This window comes from Mobula hypostoma, chromosome 28 (genome assembly GCF_963921235.1).
Source record: "Mobula hypostoma chromosome 28, sMobHyp1.1, whole genome shotgun sequence".
Taxonomy (NCBI): Eukaryota; Metazoa; Chordata; class Chondrichthyes; order Myliobatiformes; family Myliobatidae; genus Mobula; species Mobula hypostoma.
Window position 1 is genome coordinate 11746275 of NC_086124.1, and position 21342 is coordinate 11767616.

Consider the following 21342-nt stretch of genomic DNA (forward strand, 5'->3'; position numbering starts at 1 on the left):
AGATGGATACAAAAAATTTCCAAGTCACTGAATATCCCTTGGTGTACAGTTGTCAATCATCAAAAAATGGGAAACAATATGACACAGCTGTAAATCTGCCTAGAGTAAGGTGTCCTCGAAAACGGAATGACTATGCAAGAAGAGGACTAGTGTGGGAGGCCACCAAGAGACCTATGACAACTCTGGAGGAGCTAGAAGCTTCAGTGGCTGAGCTAGGAGTGATTGTGCATATAACAACTGTTGACCGGGTGCTTTACCAGTTGCAGCTTTATGGGAGAGTGGCAAAGAGAAAGCCACTGTTGGGGGGGTGGGGGGGGGGGAAATCACATGCCTATGACCTGGAAACCAAAGTGGAGATTTTTGACCATCAGACTAAATGCTATACAAGAGAAAATCAGCAGATGCTGGAAATCCGAGCAACACACCCAACGTGCTGGAGGAACTCAGCAGGCCAGGCAGCATCTATGGAAAAGAGTACAGTTGACATTTCGGGCTGAAATCCTTTGGCAGGACTGGAGGAAAAAAGTTGAGTAGATTTAGTAAGAGTAGGAGTAGAAAAGCCTCCTCCCCCCCTTTTCTTTCTTCCATGGCCTTCTGTCTCTTTCACCAATCAACCTCTCAGCTCTTTATTTCATCCCTCCCCCTCCAGGTTTCACCTATCACCTTGTGTTTCTCTCTTCCCTCCCTCCACCTTTTAAATCTACTCCTCAGCTTTTATCCTCCAGTCTTGCCGACCTTTTTCCATAGATGCTGCCTGGCAGACTAAACGCTATGTTTGGTGTAAGCCAAACGCCGCACATCATCAAAAACACACCATCCCTACTGTGAAGCATGGTGGTGGCTGCATCGTGCTGTGGGGATGCTTCACTGCAGCAGGCTCTGGGAGGCTTGTGCAAGTAGAGGGTAAAATGAATGCATCAGAATACAGGGAAATCCTGGAGGAAAACCTAATGCAGTCTGTAAGAGAACTGCGACTTGGGAGAAGATTTGTTTTCCAGCAGTACAATCACCCCAAGCATAAAGCCAAAGTTACACAGGAATGGCTTACAAACAATAAAGTTAATGCCCTGGAGTGGCCAAGTCAGAGTCCAGACCTCAATCCAATTGAGAATTTGTGGCTGGACTTGAAAAGGGCTGTTCGCTCATTATCCCCATGAAATCTGACAGAGTTTGAATAGCTTTGTAAAGAAGAATGGGTGAAAATTGCAGTGTCCAGATGTGCAAAGCTGATAAAGACCTATCCACACAGACTCAAGGCTGTGCATCTACTAAATACTAACTTGAAGGTGGTGATAAATTATGCAATCAATTATTTTGTGTTTAATATCTACTAAATTTACACCAATTTGTAGAAATTTGTTTTCACTTTGTCACGAAAGAGTCTTTTCTGTTGTTCAGTGTCAAAAAAGCCAAATTAAATCCACTGTAATTCAATGTTGTAAAGCAATAAAACACGAAAACTTCCAAGGGTGATGAATACTTTTTATAGGCATTGCATATTTTAAAAATTTCTCCTCAGATCTTCTTTAAAATTGCTTTCTCCCAACCTTTGCCCTCTTATTTCTGGCTGTCTACATTATCAATTCATCTTGCCTATCTCTGTCAAGACCCCTCATCCAAAGTAAGTAAGCCCAGTCTACCCCCTTATGTCCTGAAGAAGGTATAGGCGCCTCAGGACTTACACCACCAGGTTCAGGAACAGTTATTACCCCTCAAGCATCATAACTTCACTCAGCTTCACTTCAGAATCAGAATTAGGTTTAATATCACCAGCATGTGTTGTGAAATTTGTTAACTTTGCAGCAGTAGTACAATATAATACATAATAATATAGAAAGAAAAAAAAATATATAATATGTAAATGTAAGATCTCTGAAGACCTAACCTGGTCCCAACATATCGAGCAACACACATCAAAGTTGCTGGTGAACACAGCAGGCCAGGCAGCATCTCTAGGAAGAGATGCAATCGATGTTTCAGGCGGAGACCCTTCGTCAGGACTAACTGAAGGAAGAGTTAGTAAGAGATTTCGACATATCGATGCAGTTATAAAGAAGGCAAGACAGCGAGTATACTTCATTAGGAGTTTGAAGAGATTTGGTATGTCAACAGATACACTTAAAAACGTCTATAGATGTACCATGGAGAGCATTCTGACAGGCTGCATCACCATCTGGTATGGGGGGTAGGGGGTGGTGGTCTACTGCACAGGACCAAAAGAAGCTGCAGAAGGTTGTAAATTAAATTTAGTCAGCTCCATCTTGGGTACTAGCCTGCAAAGTACCCAGGACATCTTCAAGGAGCAGTGTCTCAGAAAGGCAGCGTCATAAAGGACCTCCAGCACCCAGGACATGCCCTTTTCTCACTGTTACCATCAGGTAGGAGGTATAGAAGCCTGAAGGCACACACTCAGCGATTCAGGAACAGCTTCTTCCCCTCTGCCATCCGATTCCTAAATGGACATTGAACCTTTGAATACTACCTCACTTTTTAAATATATTATTTCTGTTTTTTGCACGATTTTTAATCTGTTCAATATACGTATACTGTAATTGATTTACTTATTTTTTTTTCTTCTTCTATATAATGTATTGAACTGCGCTGCTAAGTTAACTAATTTTATGACACATGCCAGTGATAATAAACCTGATTCTGATTCTAATTCTGAATCAACTACAGTAAGTGTGTGTGTGTGTGTGTGTGTGTGTGTGTGTGTGTGTGTGTATGTATATATGTGTGTATATATATATGTGTGTGTGTATATATATATATAAAATACACACACACACAATTACTGCAGTTGATTCAGAATTACTATATTTATCTGCAGTGTCCTACCACTTCCTGTGTATGCCCTTTCTCATATGATGTCCTAAATGCAAATCAATGAAATAGCAGTGACTCAAACAAATGGACAGTACATATCAGTAATTAAACATGACAGTCCTGATGAAGGGTTCCGGCCCGAAACGTCAACCGATCTTTTCCACGGATGCTGCCCGACCTGTTGAGTTCCTCCAGCGTGTTGTGAGTGTTGATTAAACATGTAAATATTCTCCCCGTATGAATATTTCTGCATCTTGAGCTACAGTGCTTTTTTTTTGTTCACATGATGTAGGTTTCCCTCTCAAGGCTGACGCAAAGTGTCCATTTCAATTTAGTTTTAAATTGAAGAGATAGTTTAATATGAACTTTATTGTTGGGTCTGGAGTGACAAATAGATCAGACTCAGAGATGGCAACTTCTTTCCCTTGGTTAGCATTCCCAAGCCAGATGAATACCGAAACCATCTGCGAATGTCAAAGTGACAATTACTGATGCGAGTTTTTCCAAAGATTCAAAGTACATTTATTATCAAATAATGTGTGCAGTATACAACCCTGAGATTCATCTTCCCATGGACAGCCACGAAACATAGAAAACCATGGAACCCATTCAAAGCAAGACATCAAACCCACCAGCCCGCAACATGCAAAAAAAACAACTGCACAAACAGCAAAAAAAAAACAAGCAAACACCACAGAATATTAAACGCAAAACCTTAGAGTCCAGGGATATTCATTTGAGCTCAGCTTTATTATTTGAATTTAAACAAGACCTTCAATTTTCCCTATTATAGCTTCACCCACTATTGACTTAAGAGAATCCAGTTTTTGTCTACCCTCTAGTTTTACGTATTTTTAATCATCTTCCGCTTAGTTTTGTTCACCCCTACAAGCTTGATTTGTACACTTATCCTTTTGTTTTCCAACTCTTTCTGCCCAATGGATTAAAACTTCTTGCATTCATGTTAAACATCACATTTCCCATCACATTCTACACTGACCATTGCCATCCATTGATGCTTTCCCATTTTTATGGAGTATTTCTTTATGTGAGAACTGATATTATATGTCAGAATGAAAAACTTCCATTTCTCTGAACCAGAGATTATTTTGAATAATTTGTGTTTTCCATGTAGTTAAAAGTGAAGTGGTTCAAGGCAGTGAATCTGAGGCTGCAACAGAAGACAGATCTGCTGATGCATATCCGGGCTCAGGTAGGATCTTTGTATTTACGTTGTCTAAAATTGTTGTTTTATGAAAGAAAATAAAACTATTGTTGAAGATCAGTTTTAAAAAAGTGAGAAGCACTTGCGGTCAAGTTTGTTTCCTTGAAATTTAGACTTGCTACAGTACTGTACAAAAGTCTTAAGCACCATGGCTATATATAAAACTTTTTTTTTATATTTGTCAATATGGAGTGGGGAGCGGGTTTGTAAATCTGGCGGGAGCAAAGGATGTTGAGAATGGTGAGGGTGGAGCGCCACGGGAGGGGTGTGGGACGGGGAGAAGGAATGTTGGGGCAGGGGAGTTGGCACACTCAGCCCTGAGACACCGGGCAGGGTCATTTGATTCCAAACAATTGGTTTATTGATCGTTACAAAATGTCTCTCTGGTGCTTCCCGCTCCCTCCCCATTTAGCCAGTCAAGATTCCCATCTCCCAAGTGCAGAGAAGTAGCAACGAGTAAATCTGTGCAAGTGAACACAGGCAATATTAGTTACATTAGAAGACCTGAAAGGGGAAAAAATTGGTATAGTTTGACAGAGACATTTTGGTAAATGCTTGATGGGTAAGTTTTGGCAACATCTTTTAAAAGATGTAGCCAAGACTTGGTCCTCGCTAAAGCATTTAAAACCTGGGATGATCACGTGAAGTTGAGAGGCACAACTGTTATGTGATGGGAGTTGCCACTGGACTGGCCAAGCGCCACCAAGCTTTGCCATCCTGTTCTCTAGTTTTGTCCCAATGGAGCTAGTTCAGAACTGAAACAGGAAAGGTATTTTCTGGAGGAGGTTTGCAGTAGAGTTTGTACAGTAATTTAAGTTTGCCTGGTTAGCATTGATCATGCACGATGATAAAGAATGAGTTTTGTAGAATGAACTTTACGAATAATCCCACTGGGAGCAGCCAGGGTAGTAACAGGGCTTGGTTTGAGAGAATGTAACCGTTGCTGGAAGCTGAAACACTTGTTTCACTTCCATTCTTAAAGCCTTGAAAAGCAGAATGCCATGCATTTGATATTGGCAATGTCTGTCAATTTATATTGCCTGTATTCATTATAGCTTTTATTTACTGTCTTTCGCATGATAAAGAATCCCCAAATATCCACGATATAAAACAAAATTTGATTTGAATCTTATGCTGTTAGGACAGTTGACTAAAACCTTGACCGAAGAGGCTGATGTTTCAAAAATGTCCGAGAGGAAAACAAGGTTAAGGGATTTCAGAAAAGAATTATAAAAATTAGTAATTCTAATCAGCTGAGTACATGGTGCCAGTGGTAGAGCATATGAGGCCAGAAATACAGGAACAATAGTGTTTTTTAAATGACTGTCTTACTGCCCATTATGCTGTTGGCAGTTAGGGCAGCAATGAAGGTCCTCCGTCTCTGACAGTGTTCAGGGCTTCCTTCATCATGTTCAGTAGCTTCCTCTCGGCTTTCACTTCTGTCAGTCATGAAGTCCAGGTGGAGACTTGGGAATACCATCGCACTCAGATGTAGAAGGATTCATCTTTGCTGTTTCCTTAACAATTTTGTTTTACCAGTCAGGGTTATTAACCCTGAGCTGAACCACAGAACCTGGGGGACCTGTGGACCACTCTTAGTCTGGCCTCTACCCTTTGACCTGTTTGGCATGGGTGACCCTACCAAGAGCCCAAGCCTAAAGCCCTGACTCCCAGCCAGTATAGCTCTCCAGGTCATTGAGGCACACAAAGGCCGTAGCTCCACTATCAGCTGAATAAGTCTGAAAAACAATTACAAGATCATCAAATTTTTTTTGTAGCAGCTTTAACCACAAAAGATGCAGCACTTGTCCTTGTCTGAGGGGGAAAAATAGCTGGAGTGGAACTTAAATGCTGCCGTTGATCAGTGTGGTCCGTTTCTCCAGCGCGCTGAGCTCCACTGTGCTCTTATCAAATGTCGAAAATCCATTTCATAGTGAGATTGCTTTCCTTTGCATTTCTTAGCTCTTCGTTCATAGGAAAGATGTTGTAATTTTCTTTATTGATAACGGCAATGAATGGTGATACAGCAAAACTAATAATCTCCCGCCCTTGGAACTTTGATAGTGTTGGACAATAGAGTTACCAGACTATGTTACTCCCATTAACTCGCAAACCCACTTGTTATCTTATTTCACAGATTATGCAGTAGTATAATAAATTTTCCAATAAACCCAGTGTACTTAAATGGAGTAGGAAATACACAATTAACTGGTGGGCTGAATGGTCCTGTTTCTATGCGGTATGATTCTATGACACAGTCTGAACCTTGGCTCCAGCCACAAACCTACCCATGCCCTAGTGTTCTAACCCCGTCTATTGTTTGCACCCCCTTTCCCCCTCCACAGCTGAAAGCTATTTTTCAGTTAAATCCTCTTCAGATGTTTTTATTTTTTAAAACTTGACATTTTCGAGATAAAATACATTGTTAAATTGATTTAGTGTTGTGTATCCGGGCTGCGGTGTGCTGGTCGTTAACATGGATTTGTCTTGTACTGTCGTATAAGCAAGTCCTGGGCTTGTAAACACTGGCTTTAAACTTGGGTTATGCTGAATCACTGTTGGCAATGCCAAGGAATTCGCCTCTCCGATCCTGACCATGGGTCGGAGACGCCTTTTGTTTTATTGGGAATTAGAATTCAGGACATTGAACAGTACAGGCCCTTCGGCCCACAATGGTATGCTGACCTTTTAACGTGCTCCAAGATCAATCTTTCCAGATAGCCCTCCATTCTTCTTTCATCCATGTGTTTGTGAGAGTTTCTTAAATGGTTCTAATGTAACGGCGGTGGAGCCGGATACAATAGGGTCTTTTAAGAGATTCCTGGATAGGTATGTGGGGCTTAGGAAAATAGAGGGCTATGGGTAAACAGTGGTAATTTCTAAAGTAAGTACATGTTCGACAGAGAACTGTGGGCCGAAGGGTCTGTGTTGTGCTGTAGGTTTTCTATGTATGTATCTGCCGCTACCGCCACCCCAGCAATGTGTTTCATGCACTTAGCACTCGCTGTATGAAAAAAGCACTATCTCTGACATCTTCCCTATATTTTCCTCCATTCACCTGAAAACTATGTCCCCTCGTATTAACACTCTGGGGGAAAAAGGCATTGAGTGTCCACTCTATCTATGACTGTTATCATCTTATACACCTCTATCAAGTCACTTCTCATCCTCCGTCACCCTAAAGAGCTCACTCTGCCTTTCCTCATGAGACGTGCTCTGAAATCCAGGCAGCTTCCTGGTGCATCTTCACATCCACGTCCTTCCTACAGTGAGGCGAACAGAAATTGAACACAATACTCTTAACTGTTGTCTAATCAGAGTTTTATAGAGCTGCAACATTGTCTCACGGCTGTTGAACTCAATCCCTGACCAACGAAAGCCAACATGTTCTTGACCAGATTGTGATAAGGAGCGTTACAATTTTTGTTCTACTTACTTTAACCTTAATTTTCTTGGTAGTTTGTATTTCTGGTTAATTTTATTTTTATAAGCTTTGTTTTGTAAGAATATATATTGCAGTTGTATTAATTTTTAAATTAGACATTTTAAAAAAATATTTTAATACAGTTCTCATAGATGTTGACAGGAGATGAAGATTATCCCCCATTTTGTCTCCTGCCTCCAGCGGTGAGAAGAATTTTGGTAGTGAATTGCCTCACACCTCACCACACTCTGCTGGGCTCCTTCCAGATATGGAAGGTCAGCTCGGTTTGTTTCTCTGTAAGCCATGCAGATTATACAGTGAACTAGAACCAAGACGATTGGACCCTCAGAAGGTTTGACAAGTGGTTTTGAGTTTCAAAAGCATTTACCTTTCATTTAGCAATATAGTAATGTGGTTCCATATTTCTAGCACTGACTCCAGATAACTAAAATGAATAACTTCTGCTTTTTACAGTTATAACTTGCACGGGTTATAATCCACGGGTACCAAATCAAGACAGTGCCGTGTTATTTCCTACGAAGTAAGTTTCAGCTTAAGTTGCAGTGTTAACTTGAAATTACTAAGGATTTTCATTATTCAAAAATTTCAAATGATGGCCAGCTACAACATATATAATATTTTCTAGAAAAAAATGGAAGACCAATCAACTTAAGTCTCCTTTCCATGCCCCTTCCTCCTGGTTGCTCTTAAATAACTTTATTCTATTGTAATTCACTCCATAAGATTTTATTTTTTTTTATTATTTTTCACTAGATATAACCCTGAGTGCAAAATTTCTGAAGTTGATAAAATTAAACATTTCTGCTGCTCTGTCTAGAATAATATTTACAAAAGCTTATTGAAAATTATGTTACTTGTTTTTGCAAACACGAAGAAATCTGCAGATGCTGGAATTTCAAGCAACACACATAAAAGTTGCTGGTGAACACAGCAGGTCAGGCAGCATCTGTAGGAAGAGGTACAGTCGACGTTTTGGGCCGAGACCCTTCGTCAGGAGTAACTGAAAGAAGAGCTAGTAAGAGATTTCAAAGGGGGAGGGGGAGATCCGAAGTGATAGGAGAAGACAGGAGGGGGAGGGATGGAGCCAAGAGCTGGGCAGGTGATTGGCAAAAGGGATATGAGAGGATCATGGGACAGGAGGCCCAGGGAAAAAGAAAAGGGGGAGGGTCCTCTCATATCCCTTTTGCCAATCACCTGCCCAGCTCTTGGCTCCATCCCTCCCCCTCCTGTCTTCTCCTATCACTTCGGATCTCCCCTTCCCCCTCTCAAATCTCTTACTAGCTCTTCTTTCAGTTAGTCCTGACGAAGGGTCTCGACCTGAAATGTCGACTGTACCTCTTCCTAGACATGCTGCCTGGCCTGCTGCGTTCACCAGCAACTTTTATGTGTATTTATTTGTTTTTGTTTCAATTTTCCTCCTTTCTACTCCGCTGTCACTATATAATGTGAAAGGGAAATGATGGAAGAGCGCAGTGTAGCTTTATTCGTTCAGCAGGCACTCTAGGTACTAAGTGTTGCCATCAGCAAACAAGAAACAGCCTCCCCTAACTCCTTTCAAATCATTGTCGGGGACATTCAATCAGGCTTGTTTGAAGAAATCTCTACTTATCATCAACATATAACCTGCCTCACCAGGGGTGCCAACGCACTCGACCACTGCTCTACTACAATCTGGAATGCCTCGATCACATTTCAGGAAATCTGATCACTTCATTGTCCTCTTCCTACCTGCATACCAGCAGATTCTAAAGAACAAAGCTCCAGAAATGAGGACGACAAAGAGGCGGTTGCAGGAGGGAGAGGAGCAGCTGCAGGATTGCTTTGAATTGGTGGGCATCGACTCATCAGCAGATCTGAACGAATACACCACGGTTGTCACGGACTTCACAAAAACCGGCATAAACAAGTGTGTCCCCACAAAATCAGTCAGAGTTTTCCCCACCCAGAAGTCCTGAATGAACCATGAGATCCGCATCTGCTGAGGGCCAGATCAGTTGCATTCAGGTCTGGCGACCGAGTAGAGTACAACAGGTCCAAGTACAATCTCCAGAAAGCTTCTCACATGCAAGGTGGCAATTCTGGACTGAGCTTGAATCTCTGAATGATGCTCGTTAGCTGTGGCAGAGGTTGAATTATTATCATGTCCAGTGACAACAAGGCTTCACTCCCAGATGAGCTTGACGCTTTTCATGCTTGCTTTGACCATCGAATCATGAACAAGCTCCTACAGCCCCCGATATCCCCATGATTTCCGTCACTGTGGCTGACGTGAGAGCATCCTTCAAGAGAGTTAGCCCACAGAAAGCACCTGGCCCAGACTGGGTACCTGTCCAAGGACTAAAGGCCTGTGCTGATCAACTGGCTGGAGTGTTCACCGCTATCTTTAACCTCTCACTTTGGCAATCTTAGGTACCGACCTGCTTCAAGCAACCTTCAGTTATATTGGTGCCTCAATGACTATCGTCCAGAAACACTTGGATCCACTGTGATGAAGTGTCTTGAGAGGCTGGTGATGAAGCATATCAACTCCTGTCTGAGAAGCGACTGGGATCCACTCCATTTTGCCTGCCATCACAATAGGTCCACAGCAGATGCCATCTCACTGGCTCTTCACTCAGCCCTGGAACACCTGGATAGTGAAGATGCATACATCAGGATGCTCTTCATTAACTACAGCTTGGCATTCAATACTATCATCCCCTCAAAACTAGTCAATAATTTTAAAAACCTTGGCGTCAATACCTCTTTGTCCAACTGGATGTCCTCACTTGTAGACCCTAGTCAGCACAGACTGGCAATAAAGTCTATTCCACAATCTTCATCAGCACAGGTGCACCACAATACTGTGTGCTTATCCCCTGTTTTACTCACTTTATACTTATGACTGTGTAGCTAAGCACAGTTCCAATGCTATATTTAAAACTGATGACGACACCACTGTTGTTGGCCGAATCAAAGGAATTGTCAAATCAGCTTATGGGAGGGAAATTGGAAATCTTGCTGAGTGTTGCCAGCAAAAACTTCTTACTCAATGTCAGCAAGTCCAAGGAGATGATTAGTGAGTTCAGGAGGAGGAAACTGAAGGTCCATGAGCCAGTCAATATTGGGGGGGGTTCAAAAGTGGAGAGGGTCAGTGACTTTAAATTTCTTCATGTTACCGTTTCAGAGGATCTTTCCACGATCCAGCACACAAATACCATTACAAAGAAAGCACAGCTGCGCCTTTATGTTCTTAGAAGTTTGCGAAGATTCGGCATGCAATCTAAGACTTTGACAATCTTCTCTAGGTGTGTGGTGGCCAGTATATTGATTGGTTGCATCATGGCCTGGTATGGAAACACCAATGCCCTTAAATGGAAAATCCTATAAAAAGTAGTGGATACGACCCAGTCCCTGATCGGTAAAGCCCTCCCCACCATTGAGCGCATCTACACGGTGCGCTGTCGCAGGAAAGCAGCATCCATCATCAAGGACTTCCACCACCCAGGACATGCTCTCTTCTCGCTGCTGCCATCAGGAAGAAGATACAGGAGCCTCAGGACTCACACCACCAGGTTCAAGAACAGTTATTACCCCTCAACCATCAGGCTCTTGAACCAGAGGGGATAACTTGACTCAACTTCTCACCTCATCACTGAATTGTTCCCACAGTCTACAGTCTCACTTTCAAGGAATCTTCATCTCATGTTCTTGATATTTATTATTATTTTATTATTATTCATGTTTCTTTTAGTACTTGCCCAGTTTGTTGTCGTTTGGTTGGTGACAGTCATTCTTTGATCCTGTTATCTTTCGTGTATTTACTGTGAATGCCTGCAAGAAAATGAATCTCAGGGTTGTATATGGTGACATTTATGTGCTTTGATAATAAATTTGCTTTAAACTTTGTACTTTATTCTTTTGTATTTTCTGCATGAACTTTCCCAATTACTTGGGTTATAATATTTCTGAATGTTTTTGGATTGTGTACTCGGTTTACAAAGTGCACACAGTTACTTGGCTGTGCAAATGCCACTGCATCTTGCTAGCTGACGACCTTACCACCAACACGTAATGGGCAGCAGGTGAATGGAATGCCACTTCTTGCAGGTTCTCCTGCTGCAAACCACCCTGACTTGGAAATATATTACCATTCCTATATTTCCACTGGGTCTAAGTCTAGGAACACCTTTCCCAACAACAATGTGGAAATTGCCTTCATCAAAGAACTGCTCACATACTTAAGCCGATCTGAGATATAGGCTGCTGACAGGAGCTCACCAAAGTCCTTGGTCCTTGGCCAGTCCCTCAAACTGTCCCCCGGTGTAGCTCATCCTCGAAGATCTCTTCTCTCCCAAGGATGAGATCTCAGGATCTTCCTTTGGTGTTTCTGTGGCACTGGGTTTTACAGGATGGGGTTGCTGGCCCCTTGCCCATCCCTCCTTTCACAGCTGGGTCTGGGATTGTCCATGGCGGAGTTAACAGAAACTACAATGGTTCAAAACAGTGGCTCACCACCATTTTCACAAAGACATTTAGTTATGGCCAGCAATGCCTGCATCCCGAACAAAGAATAAATATCATTTTCCATCTAAATGGGATTGTAGAGGTAGTGCTTGTTCATAATGTCTTTGGAAATTATTTGAACCCCCAAAGAGAGCATTTTAATATTTAGTGTTTGTTGAAATAGTTTCTGTAATGGCTTTTAGTATTTTGTAGGCATGTACAATCTTAACTTTATATGCTTTTACATCATTGGCAAGAAATAAATTCATTCTTAGTTCAGTTCCTCAGCAAATATTTCAAAAGGATTAATAATTTTCTAGTACTCGTTATGCTGTTTATTCTGCAATTATTGCTTATGAATTTGCCAAACTATTGACACATAGAGTTTTAATTAAAGGCAGTTCTAAGTCTCTTTAATCTTACTTAAAACAAATATGCAGAGAGTTAAAGGTTATTGGTATTTCATCAATCTCTCATCTTTTTAGGCCATATCCACACCTTTTCTCTCCACCAATAGTGCAAGCTTCTTACATAGGAGAGGCTCGGTACTCAGCAGTGCAGCAGTCAGCATCTTACCCTGCGTATTCCCAGTCAAGTCAGCCTTACGGACTACCTCCATTTGGTAAGGGGACTCTCCACCCTTTTCATGTCTGGAAAATAAATTAAAATATTCTCTAATATGCTTCCTTTATTTGCTTAAATTAAATATTTCCAAACAAATCTAGAAAGCTGTTCATAAATGTTTCATTCTACAACATACATCTTAGCAATGATATAATCTATTTGAATTAAAGCCTGAACAAAATATTTTGAAGTATTGGGACAGGTGAATAAAGCAGCTTAAAATGGGGGGAGGGATATCGGGCTTCGTATGTAGTGTTGTCGACTTCTGAACCTGCAAGCACATTTGCTCCCCACTGGAATATAAAACCCAGTTCCAGGCACCATTGATAGGTGGTTGTGGTTAGCATAACGTTTAACGGTACCAGCGACCCAGGTTCAATTCCCGCCACTGCCTGTAAGGAGTTTGTACGTTCTCCCCGTGACTGCATGGGTTTCCTCCAGGTGCTCCGGTTTCCTCCCACAGTCCAAAGACGCATCGATTGATAGGTTAAGACCATAAGACATAATAACAGAATTAGGCCATTTGGCCCATCGAGTCTACTCCGCCATTCAATCATGGCTGATCCTTTATTTCCCTTCTCAGCTCCGCAATTGGTTGTTGTAAATTGTCCTGTGATTAGGCTGAAACAGGGGTAGGCAACCTTAAGCACAAATGATTTTCTAGCATGCTTTATTCATTAATTTGAGGCAAAACATAACTAGATGTATTTAAACGGATAATTCCCATATATCAAGTTTTTTATGGCATTTATCTGGCTCACTGTCCACTCATTAATACGCGATCCGGCCCACAGAGCCAAAGGGGTTGCAGACCCCTGGGCTAGAATTAAATCGGGGGTTGCTGGGTGGCATGGTTCGAAGGGCCAGAAGGGCCTATTCGGCACTCCCTATGTCAATAAAATTTTTTAAAATATATTTGGAAGGATGTGAAAGCCATTTGAAGGGAATTGAGGAGATTGAATCAGAAGTAGATCGTTCAGCTTCTTGTATTTTTCCACCTTTCAAAATATATTCATGGATGATCTACTAACTCAGTGGCATTTTTCATGCACTGAGCTTGTATCTCCTGAGTCCCAGGTTATCACAAATAAAACTGTGGTAAATCTGGTAGGCTGGACGATATTTGGTAATTGAATTTCCGCAGTTTTCTTGTGTAGTGAGTTTCAAAGGTTTACTATCCTCTGGGTGGAACAGGTTTGTCATCCACTCATTCTTCTTTGCTCTAAATGGGTTCATTCTATTACACCTCTGACTGCATTGCAGGAGTCAATCTGGTAGGCTGGTTTATTGAGTATTGATAATGGCTGGGGTCACCTGTCTTGTAAAATAACTGCCCAGAAGAAGGCGATGGCAAACCACTTCTGTAGGAGAAATTTGCCAAGAGCAATCATGGTCATGGAAAGACCAAGATCGCCCGAATCGTACAACAAGGCACATAACGATGATGAAACTGTTTTAAGACAAAGGACAAGCCGTCTACACAGTATTATGGGTGCAACTTCACCAAGACTGTATGTAATGACAAGCAAGGCATCTGTATTCTGCCATTCAAGTCAGCTTACAACAAGGGCTTCTTGTTTTGTCTTCGTGTTAATTTTATAATTCGAGCACACAATCACAAAGGCCCCTCTGAACACCAACACGTTTTGGCGGCTTGCCATTTAAAAAATACTATACCTTTCAATTTTCCTGTCAAAGTGACTTTTTTCCTGCACTGTATTCTATCTACCACCATATCCTAAGTCTGTAGCTCCCTGAAGTATCAACAGCCCAATTGCCATCTCCTTCGGTATCACTGACAAATTTGGATCTGTTATACTAAGTTTCTTTCATCCACGTTATTGATAAGGGTTCGCTCTGGGGCCCCAGCTGCTCATAACCCCAGAGGCACCATTTTGGTCATAGCCTCCCAACCTGAAAATGAGGTGTGTTTTATTGTTGACTGATCTTTGATCTAGGCCGGTATACTACCCCCATTATTGCACATTGTGATTTTATTTGATAAACTCTTATACGGCTGCTTAACAAAGAGCTTCTGAAAGTCCAACCACACTAACACACAAAATGCTGGGGGAACTCAACAGTTCAGGCAGCCTCTATGGAGGGAAATGGGCAGTTGATGTTTTGGGTTGATAGCCTTTATCTGGACTGTTTGGTAAGCCCTAGTAACAGTTTCGAGCTGGAAAATCATTAACTTCAGATTGAATTGTGTTTTAAGTAGATCAGAATCAGTTTTAGTATCACCGTCATACGTCGTGAGATTTGTTAACTTTGCGGCAGCAGTACAATGCAGAGCGTAATAATAGAAAAAAACTGAATTACAGTAAGTGTGTGTGTGTGTGTGTACACACACGCACAGGAAAAATAGAAATAAAAAACAGTGAGGTAATGTTCATGGGTTCATTATCCATTCGGAAATTGGATGGCAGAATGGAAGAAGCTGTACCTGAATTGTTGACTTCAGGTCTCTGAACCTCCTTCCTGATGGTAGCAATGAGCAGAGGCCACGTCCTGGGTAATGGAGGTTCTTAATGAAGGACGCTGTCTTTTTGAGGCATTATTCCTTGAAGATGTCCTGGATGCTATGGAGGTTAGCACCCATGGTAGAGCTGATTAAGTTTACAACTCTCTGCAGCTTTTTTCGATCCTGTGCAGTATCCCCCGCCGCCACCATACTGGACTCTGGTGCAACCAGTTAGAGTGATCTCCACAGTACAGCGAGTGTTTTTGGTGCCATACCAAATCTCCTCAAACTCCTGATGAAATATAGCCACTGTCATGCCTTTTTTGCAAACACTTCGATATGTTTGGTTTAGGTACAGACTATGATTTTTTGATATACTGTAGTAGGAATGGTGTGCAATCAAGAAGGCTGAAATTCTCTCATTAATGTTATAAAGCCTCCATAATTTAGCTTAGGCCTTGAATATTTATACCAACATCTCTTCAATTTGTCTTTTATTTTGTGAAGTGGTTAAGTGTGTAATGCATATTTGTGTTAATTATTTTAATCTTAGATGCATTGTGGCCTGGTGTGAAGACAGAAGATGGATCACACAGTCACCCTGGATACCTCAGTTACAGTACAGGATTTAGCTCAGACCAAACCAGTCCAGCATACTATACATACCCTGTTCAAGGTAGAAGTACAAAGCTTACCTTGTTATTAATTATGTCTTTCCACATCTCTCTGCTGTAACGACGCATTTGGTAGACTCTTCAATAGCATTTAACGTGTGATTCTATACTTCCCCAATCCACTGCCAACTTGCACCATGAATGTTCTGACTCTGCATTAACAATGGTATTATGCCTAAAGTCTCTGCATAAAAGGATTATGTACAGTAAATGTGTATGCTACCATGTTTCACAATTTAGGCATTTTTACTGTGTAAAAGGTTCTAAATGTTAGTAATATTTCTGATTAATTACAGTAAAATTGATCATCACACTTTGATGGAAACAGACATAAGTATTTTCCAGGCTATTTGATGTTACTCTTAATGATACTACAAAAGAATTCACATATTGTACAATAATGTAATGAATTTTCTCGTGAACCAGTGAGATGAAATCTAGTAGAAAACACAGTCCTGTATGCTTCTGCTTGCCTGTTTTCAGTTTGTCAGCTGAAACAGGCAAGCACTCCAGGGTATCGTTTCCAGCTTCAAACCTGCCATGTTTCTAATCCAGGTGTCCCCAGCTGCAACCCTGAATCCATCCAGACCCATAAGTGAGCCAGATGCTAAACCATCAGGATTTCTGAAAAAAATCAGTATACTGAGCTATCAGAGTTTTATTGTAATAGTCTTTAAATCTATAAGATACCGTGCACAGTAAAGACCTACTAATCTGGCATGCTCATGATATTGGCTGTGCTGGGTTGCAGATGTTCCAGACTATTAGATATTATAACTGGCTGGTGGTGTAGAGGCATCAGCACCAGACTTTGAGGCAAATGGCCCAGGGTTCGAATCCAGACGGCTCCTTGCATGCTTTCCATCCGTGCTAGGTTGAATGTTAAGCTAGCAACTTGGCCTCGTAAAAACAGACAAATGCTAAGGAAAATCACAAGGTGCCACTCGATGCACTACAAGGCGCGGAAAGCGGAAAAGAACTAATTAGATATCAACGCTCCTTGAATCTGCTATTTTTAAATCAATTGGCTAAGTTGAAAGGCAGACAACAGGAATTCTGCAGATGCTGGAAATTCAAGCAACACACATAAAAGTTGCTAGTGAACACAGCAGGCCAGGCAGCATCTCTAGGAAGAGGTACAGTCGACGTTTCAGGCCGAGACCCTGACGAAGGGTCTCGGCCTGAAACGTCCACTGTACCTCTTCCTAGAGATGCTGCCTGGCCTGCTGCGTTCACCAGCAACTTGGAAGTTGAAAGGCAGTGTGGGAATGGGCTCTGTTGAGTGAAAAGGAGCACAGGACACATCACTTGCTGAGCGAATACCTTCTGAATTTCTGAATAACAGATAGCCGATTATCAGTTTTACTGTAGCACGTCTGTGTTTGAAGTTGCTTTAATTTTCCTTTCCATCAGGTGCAGGATTCCCAAGAACTAGTATTTATTCTGGTGGCACTGTTGTTGCCAATGTAGCAACTCCCAGCAGTTCTAATCAGGTACACCATGTCTTCTTGTTCCAGTTTTAGTTTCGGAATTTTATCTTGAGCTACGCTAAAAACAAAACAAAAAATTGCCTCTCTTTGTTTTCATTTACCTAGGAGTATCATTCCTACACATCGCTTGGGCAAAACCAATATGTGCCATATTTTCAGAGTTCAAATTATGCGTCGACCGTGACTTCAAACCCTCAACCTGCCAGCACCACAACTGTCACCTACCAACTGCAAAAAACAGAAGCAGCCGTTTCTAATTCCAAAGATGAGAATTTTCAATCGGGTAATATCATAATATCATTCTTTTCAAAAAGATTAATGTCTACAGTACTAATCTGCAGCTATATTCCTTTACATTTAATGTGCCCTCTGCGTAAAATTCCTTGGCAAACTTAACTTTCAACATTTCAAGGTCTGGGGAGGTAGGATGTTCAACCTTGGACTAACTTCAAATTAACTAAGATTTTAAAAAAACAGCCTTTATTCCTCCCAAAAAAACTTAAAGGTTGCAGTTAAGGAGATTGGGGTTGAGAGGGAAAATGGATCAGCCACGATGAAATGCCAGAGCAGACTCGATGGGCCAAACAGCGTAATTCTGCTCCTATATAAGATGCATAAAAAATAGCAATTTTCATTACATTTAGCAATCTTCTTCCTACTGAAGCCTATGAGTACATGGAAGCATCTTTGAAGTTAGTCCTTACTGAAGTTTTGCCTAGTCCGAACTGAAGTTTGAACAGTTTTAAGACCATAAGACATACGAATAGAATTGGGCCATTCAGCCCATTGAGTCTGCTCCGCCATTCAATCATGGCTGATTTATTATCCCTCTCAACCCCATTCTCCGGTCTTCTCTCCATAACTTTTGATGCCCTTACTAAATAAACACCCATCAACCTCCACTTTAAATATACCCAATCACTTGGCCTCCACAGCCATATGTATGTTGAAGTGAATTCCACAGATTCACCAATTCACCACCCTATGGCTAAAAAATTCCTTGTCATCTCTGTTCTAAAGGGATGTGAGGAATTCTGTGGTTGTACTCTCTGGTCCCAGACTCTCCCACTAATGGAAACTTCCTCTCCGCTGTCAGCTTTATCTAGACCTTTCAATATTTGGTAAGTTTCAACGAGGATCCCCCCCCCCCGCCCCCCGTTCTTCTAAACTCCAGTGAGTACAGGCCCAGAGTCATCAAACGTTCCTCATAGAAACATAGAAAATAGGTGCAGGAGTAGGCCATTCGGCCCTTCGAGCCTGCACCGCCATTTATTATGATCGTGGCTGATCCTCCAACTCAGAACCCCGCCCCAGCCTTCCCTCCATACCCCCTGACCCCCGTAGCCACAAGGGCCATATCTAACTCCCTCTTAAATATAGCCAATGAACTGGCCTCAACTGTTTCCTGTGGCAGAGAATTCCACAGATTCACCACTCTCTGTGTGAAGAAGTTTTTCCTAATCTCGGTCCTAAAAGGCTTCCCCTCTATCCTCAAACTGTGGCCCCTCGTTCTGGACTTCCCCAACATCGGGAACAATCTTCCTGCATCTAGCCTGTCCAATCCCTTTAGGATCTATACGTTTCAATCAGATCCCCCCTCAATCTTCTAAATTCCAACGAGTACAAGCCCAATTCATCCAGTCTTTCTTCATATGAAAGTCCTGCCATCCCAGGAATCAATCTGGTGAACCTTCTTTGTACTCCCTCTATGGCAAGGATGTCTTTCCTCAGATTAGGGGACCAAAACTGCACACAATACTCTAGGTGTGGTCTCACCAAGGCCTTGTACAACTGCAGTAGTACCTCCCTGCTCCTGTACTCGAATCGTCTCGCTATAAATGCCAGCATACCGTTCGCCTTTTTCACCGCCTGCTGTACCTGCATGCCCACTTTCAATGACTGGTGTATAATGACACCCAGGTCTCGTCGCACCTCCCCTTTTCCTAATCGGCCACTATTCAGATAATAATCTGTTTTCCTATTTTTGCCACCAAAGTGGATAACTTCACATTTATCCACATTAAATTGCATCTGCCATGAATTTGCCCACTCACCCAACCTATCCAAGTCACCCTGCATCCTCTTAGCATCCTCCTCACTGCTAACACTGCCACCCAGCTTCGTGTCATCCGCAAACTTGGAGATGCTGCATTTAATTCCCTCATCCAAGTCATTAATATATATTGTAAACAACTGGGGTCCCAGCACTGAGCCTTGCGGTACCCCACTAGTCACCGCCTGCCATTCTGAAAAGGTCCCGTTTATTCCCACTCTTTGCTTCCTGTCTGCTAACCAATTCTCCACCCACACCATACCTTACCCCCAATACCGTGTGCTTTAAGTTTGCACACTAATCTCCTGTGTGGGACCTTGTCAAAAGCCTTTTGAAAATCCAAATATACCACATCCACTGGTTCTCCCCTATCCACTCTACTAGTTACATCCTCAAAAAATTCTATGAGATTCGTCAGACATGATTTTCCTTTCACAAATCCATGCTGACTTTGTCCGATCATTTCACCGCTTTCCAAATGTGCTGTTATCACATCCTCGATAACTGACTCCAGCAGTTTCCCCACCACCGACGTTAGGCTAACCGGTCTATAATTCCCCGGTTTCTCTCTCCCTCCTTTTTTAAAAAGTGGAGTTACATTAGCCACCCTCCAATCCTCAGGAACTAGTCCAGAATCTAACGAGTTTTGAAAAATTATCACTAATGCATCCACTATTTCTTGGGCTACTTCCTTAAGCACTCTAGGATGCAGACCATCTGGCCCTGGGGATTTATCTGCCTTCAATCCCTTCAATTTACCTAACACCACTTCCCTACTAACATGTATTTCACTCAGTTCCTCCATCCCACTGGACCCTCTGTCCCCTACTATTACTGGAAGATTATTTATGTCCTCCTTAGTGAAGACAGAACCAAAGTAATTATTCAATTGGTCTGCCATGTCCTTGCTCCCCATAATCAATTCACCTGTTTCTGTCTGCAGTGGACCTACATTTGTCTTTACCAGTCTTTTCCTTTTTACATATCTATAAAAGCTTTTACAGTCCGTTTTTATGTTCCCTGCCAGTTTTCTCTCATAATCTTTTTTCCCCTTCCTAATTAAGCCCTTTGTCCTCCTCTGCTGAACTCTGAATTTCTCCCAGTCTTCAGGTGAGCCACTTTCTCTGGCTAATTTGTATGCTACTTCTTTGGAATTGATACTATCCCTAATTTCTCTTGTCAGCCACGGGTGCACTACCTTCCTTGATTTATTCTTTTGCCAAACTGGGATGAACAATTGTTGTAGTTCATCTATGCAACCTTTAAATGCTTGCCATTGCATATCCACCGTCAATCCTTTAAGTGTCATTTGCCAGTCTATCTTAGCTAATTCACGTCTCATACCTTCAAAGTTACCTTTAAGTTCAGAACCTTTGTTTCCCAACGTATGGGTTGTCTCATACGTTAACCCTTTCATTCTCAGGATCATTCTCATAAACCTCTTCTGGGCCCTTATCCTTTCAGCACATCCTTTCTTAGATATGAGTTCTAAAACCACTCACAATACTCCAAATGTGATCTGACCAATGCCTTATAAAGCCTCAGCACGAAAGAAACAAAAATCACCTTCACTATTTGGATTCTTCCGGGTACCAATATCAGTTTTATTTTTGTGAGGGCTTTTAAGCTTTTTGACTTGTAGAAAGTGGTAGTTTTTCCATATTTGGAGTCAGTCAGCATGGAAACAGGCCCTTCAGAGTCCTTGGCAACCATTATGCACTAATCCCATTTTATTCTGCCCATGTTCGTATCAACTCTTGATGGCAAATGCAATGTTGGCTTTTATTTCAAGGAGAATAGAATATAAAAGCAAGGAGCTAATACTGAAGCTTTATAAGACACTGGTCAGACCACACTTGGCATATTGTCAACAGTTTTGGGCCCCTTCTCCATCCTGATCAAAAAGGTGTAACAGCGCCTTTAATTCCTGCGGAGCATCAAGAAAGCTCACCTCTGTCCCAGGATACTGACGGAATTTTACTGCTGTACCATTGAGAGCATACTCACCAACTGCATCTCAGTGTGGTATGGCAATTGTCCCGTATCGGACCACAGA

At 41.9% G+C, this 21342-nt stretch overlaps 1 protein-coding gene across 2 annotated transcripts in view; it reads left to right on the forward strand.

The window, feature by feature from the left end:
* Positions 1 to 21342, forward strand: part of LOC134338925 (eyes absent homolog 3-like) — a 73823-nt gene that overhangs the window by 27920 nt on the left and 24561 nt on the right. For both annotated transcript variants that reach the window (XM_063035127.1, XM_063035125.1), the window contains exons 5-10: positions 3962 to 4039; positions 7950 to 8016; positions 12467 to 12603; positions 15623 to 15745; positions 17157 to 17236; positions 17339 to 17516. In XM_063035127.1, coding sequence (XP_062891197.1) covers positions 3962 to 4039; positions 7950 to 8016; positions 12467 to 12603; positions 15623 to 15745; positions 17157 to 17236; positions 17339 to 17516 — 663 coding nt within the window. The remainder of the gene's footprint in view (positions 1 to 3961; positions 4040 to 7949; positions 8017 to 12466; positions 12604 to 15622; positions 15746 to 17156; positions 17237 to 17338; positions 17517 to 21342) is intronic.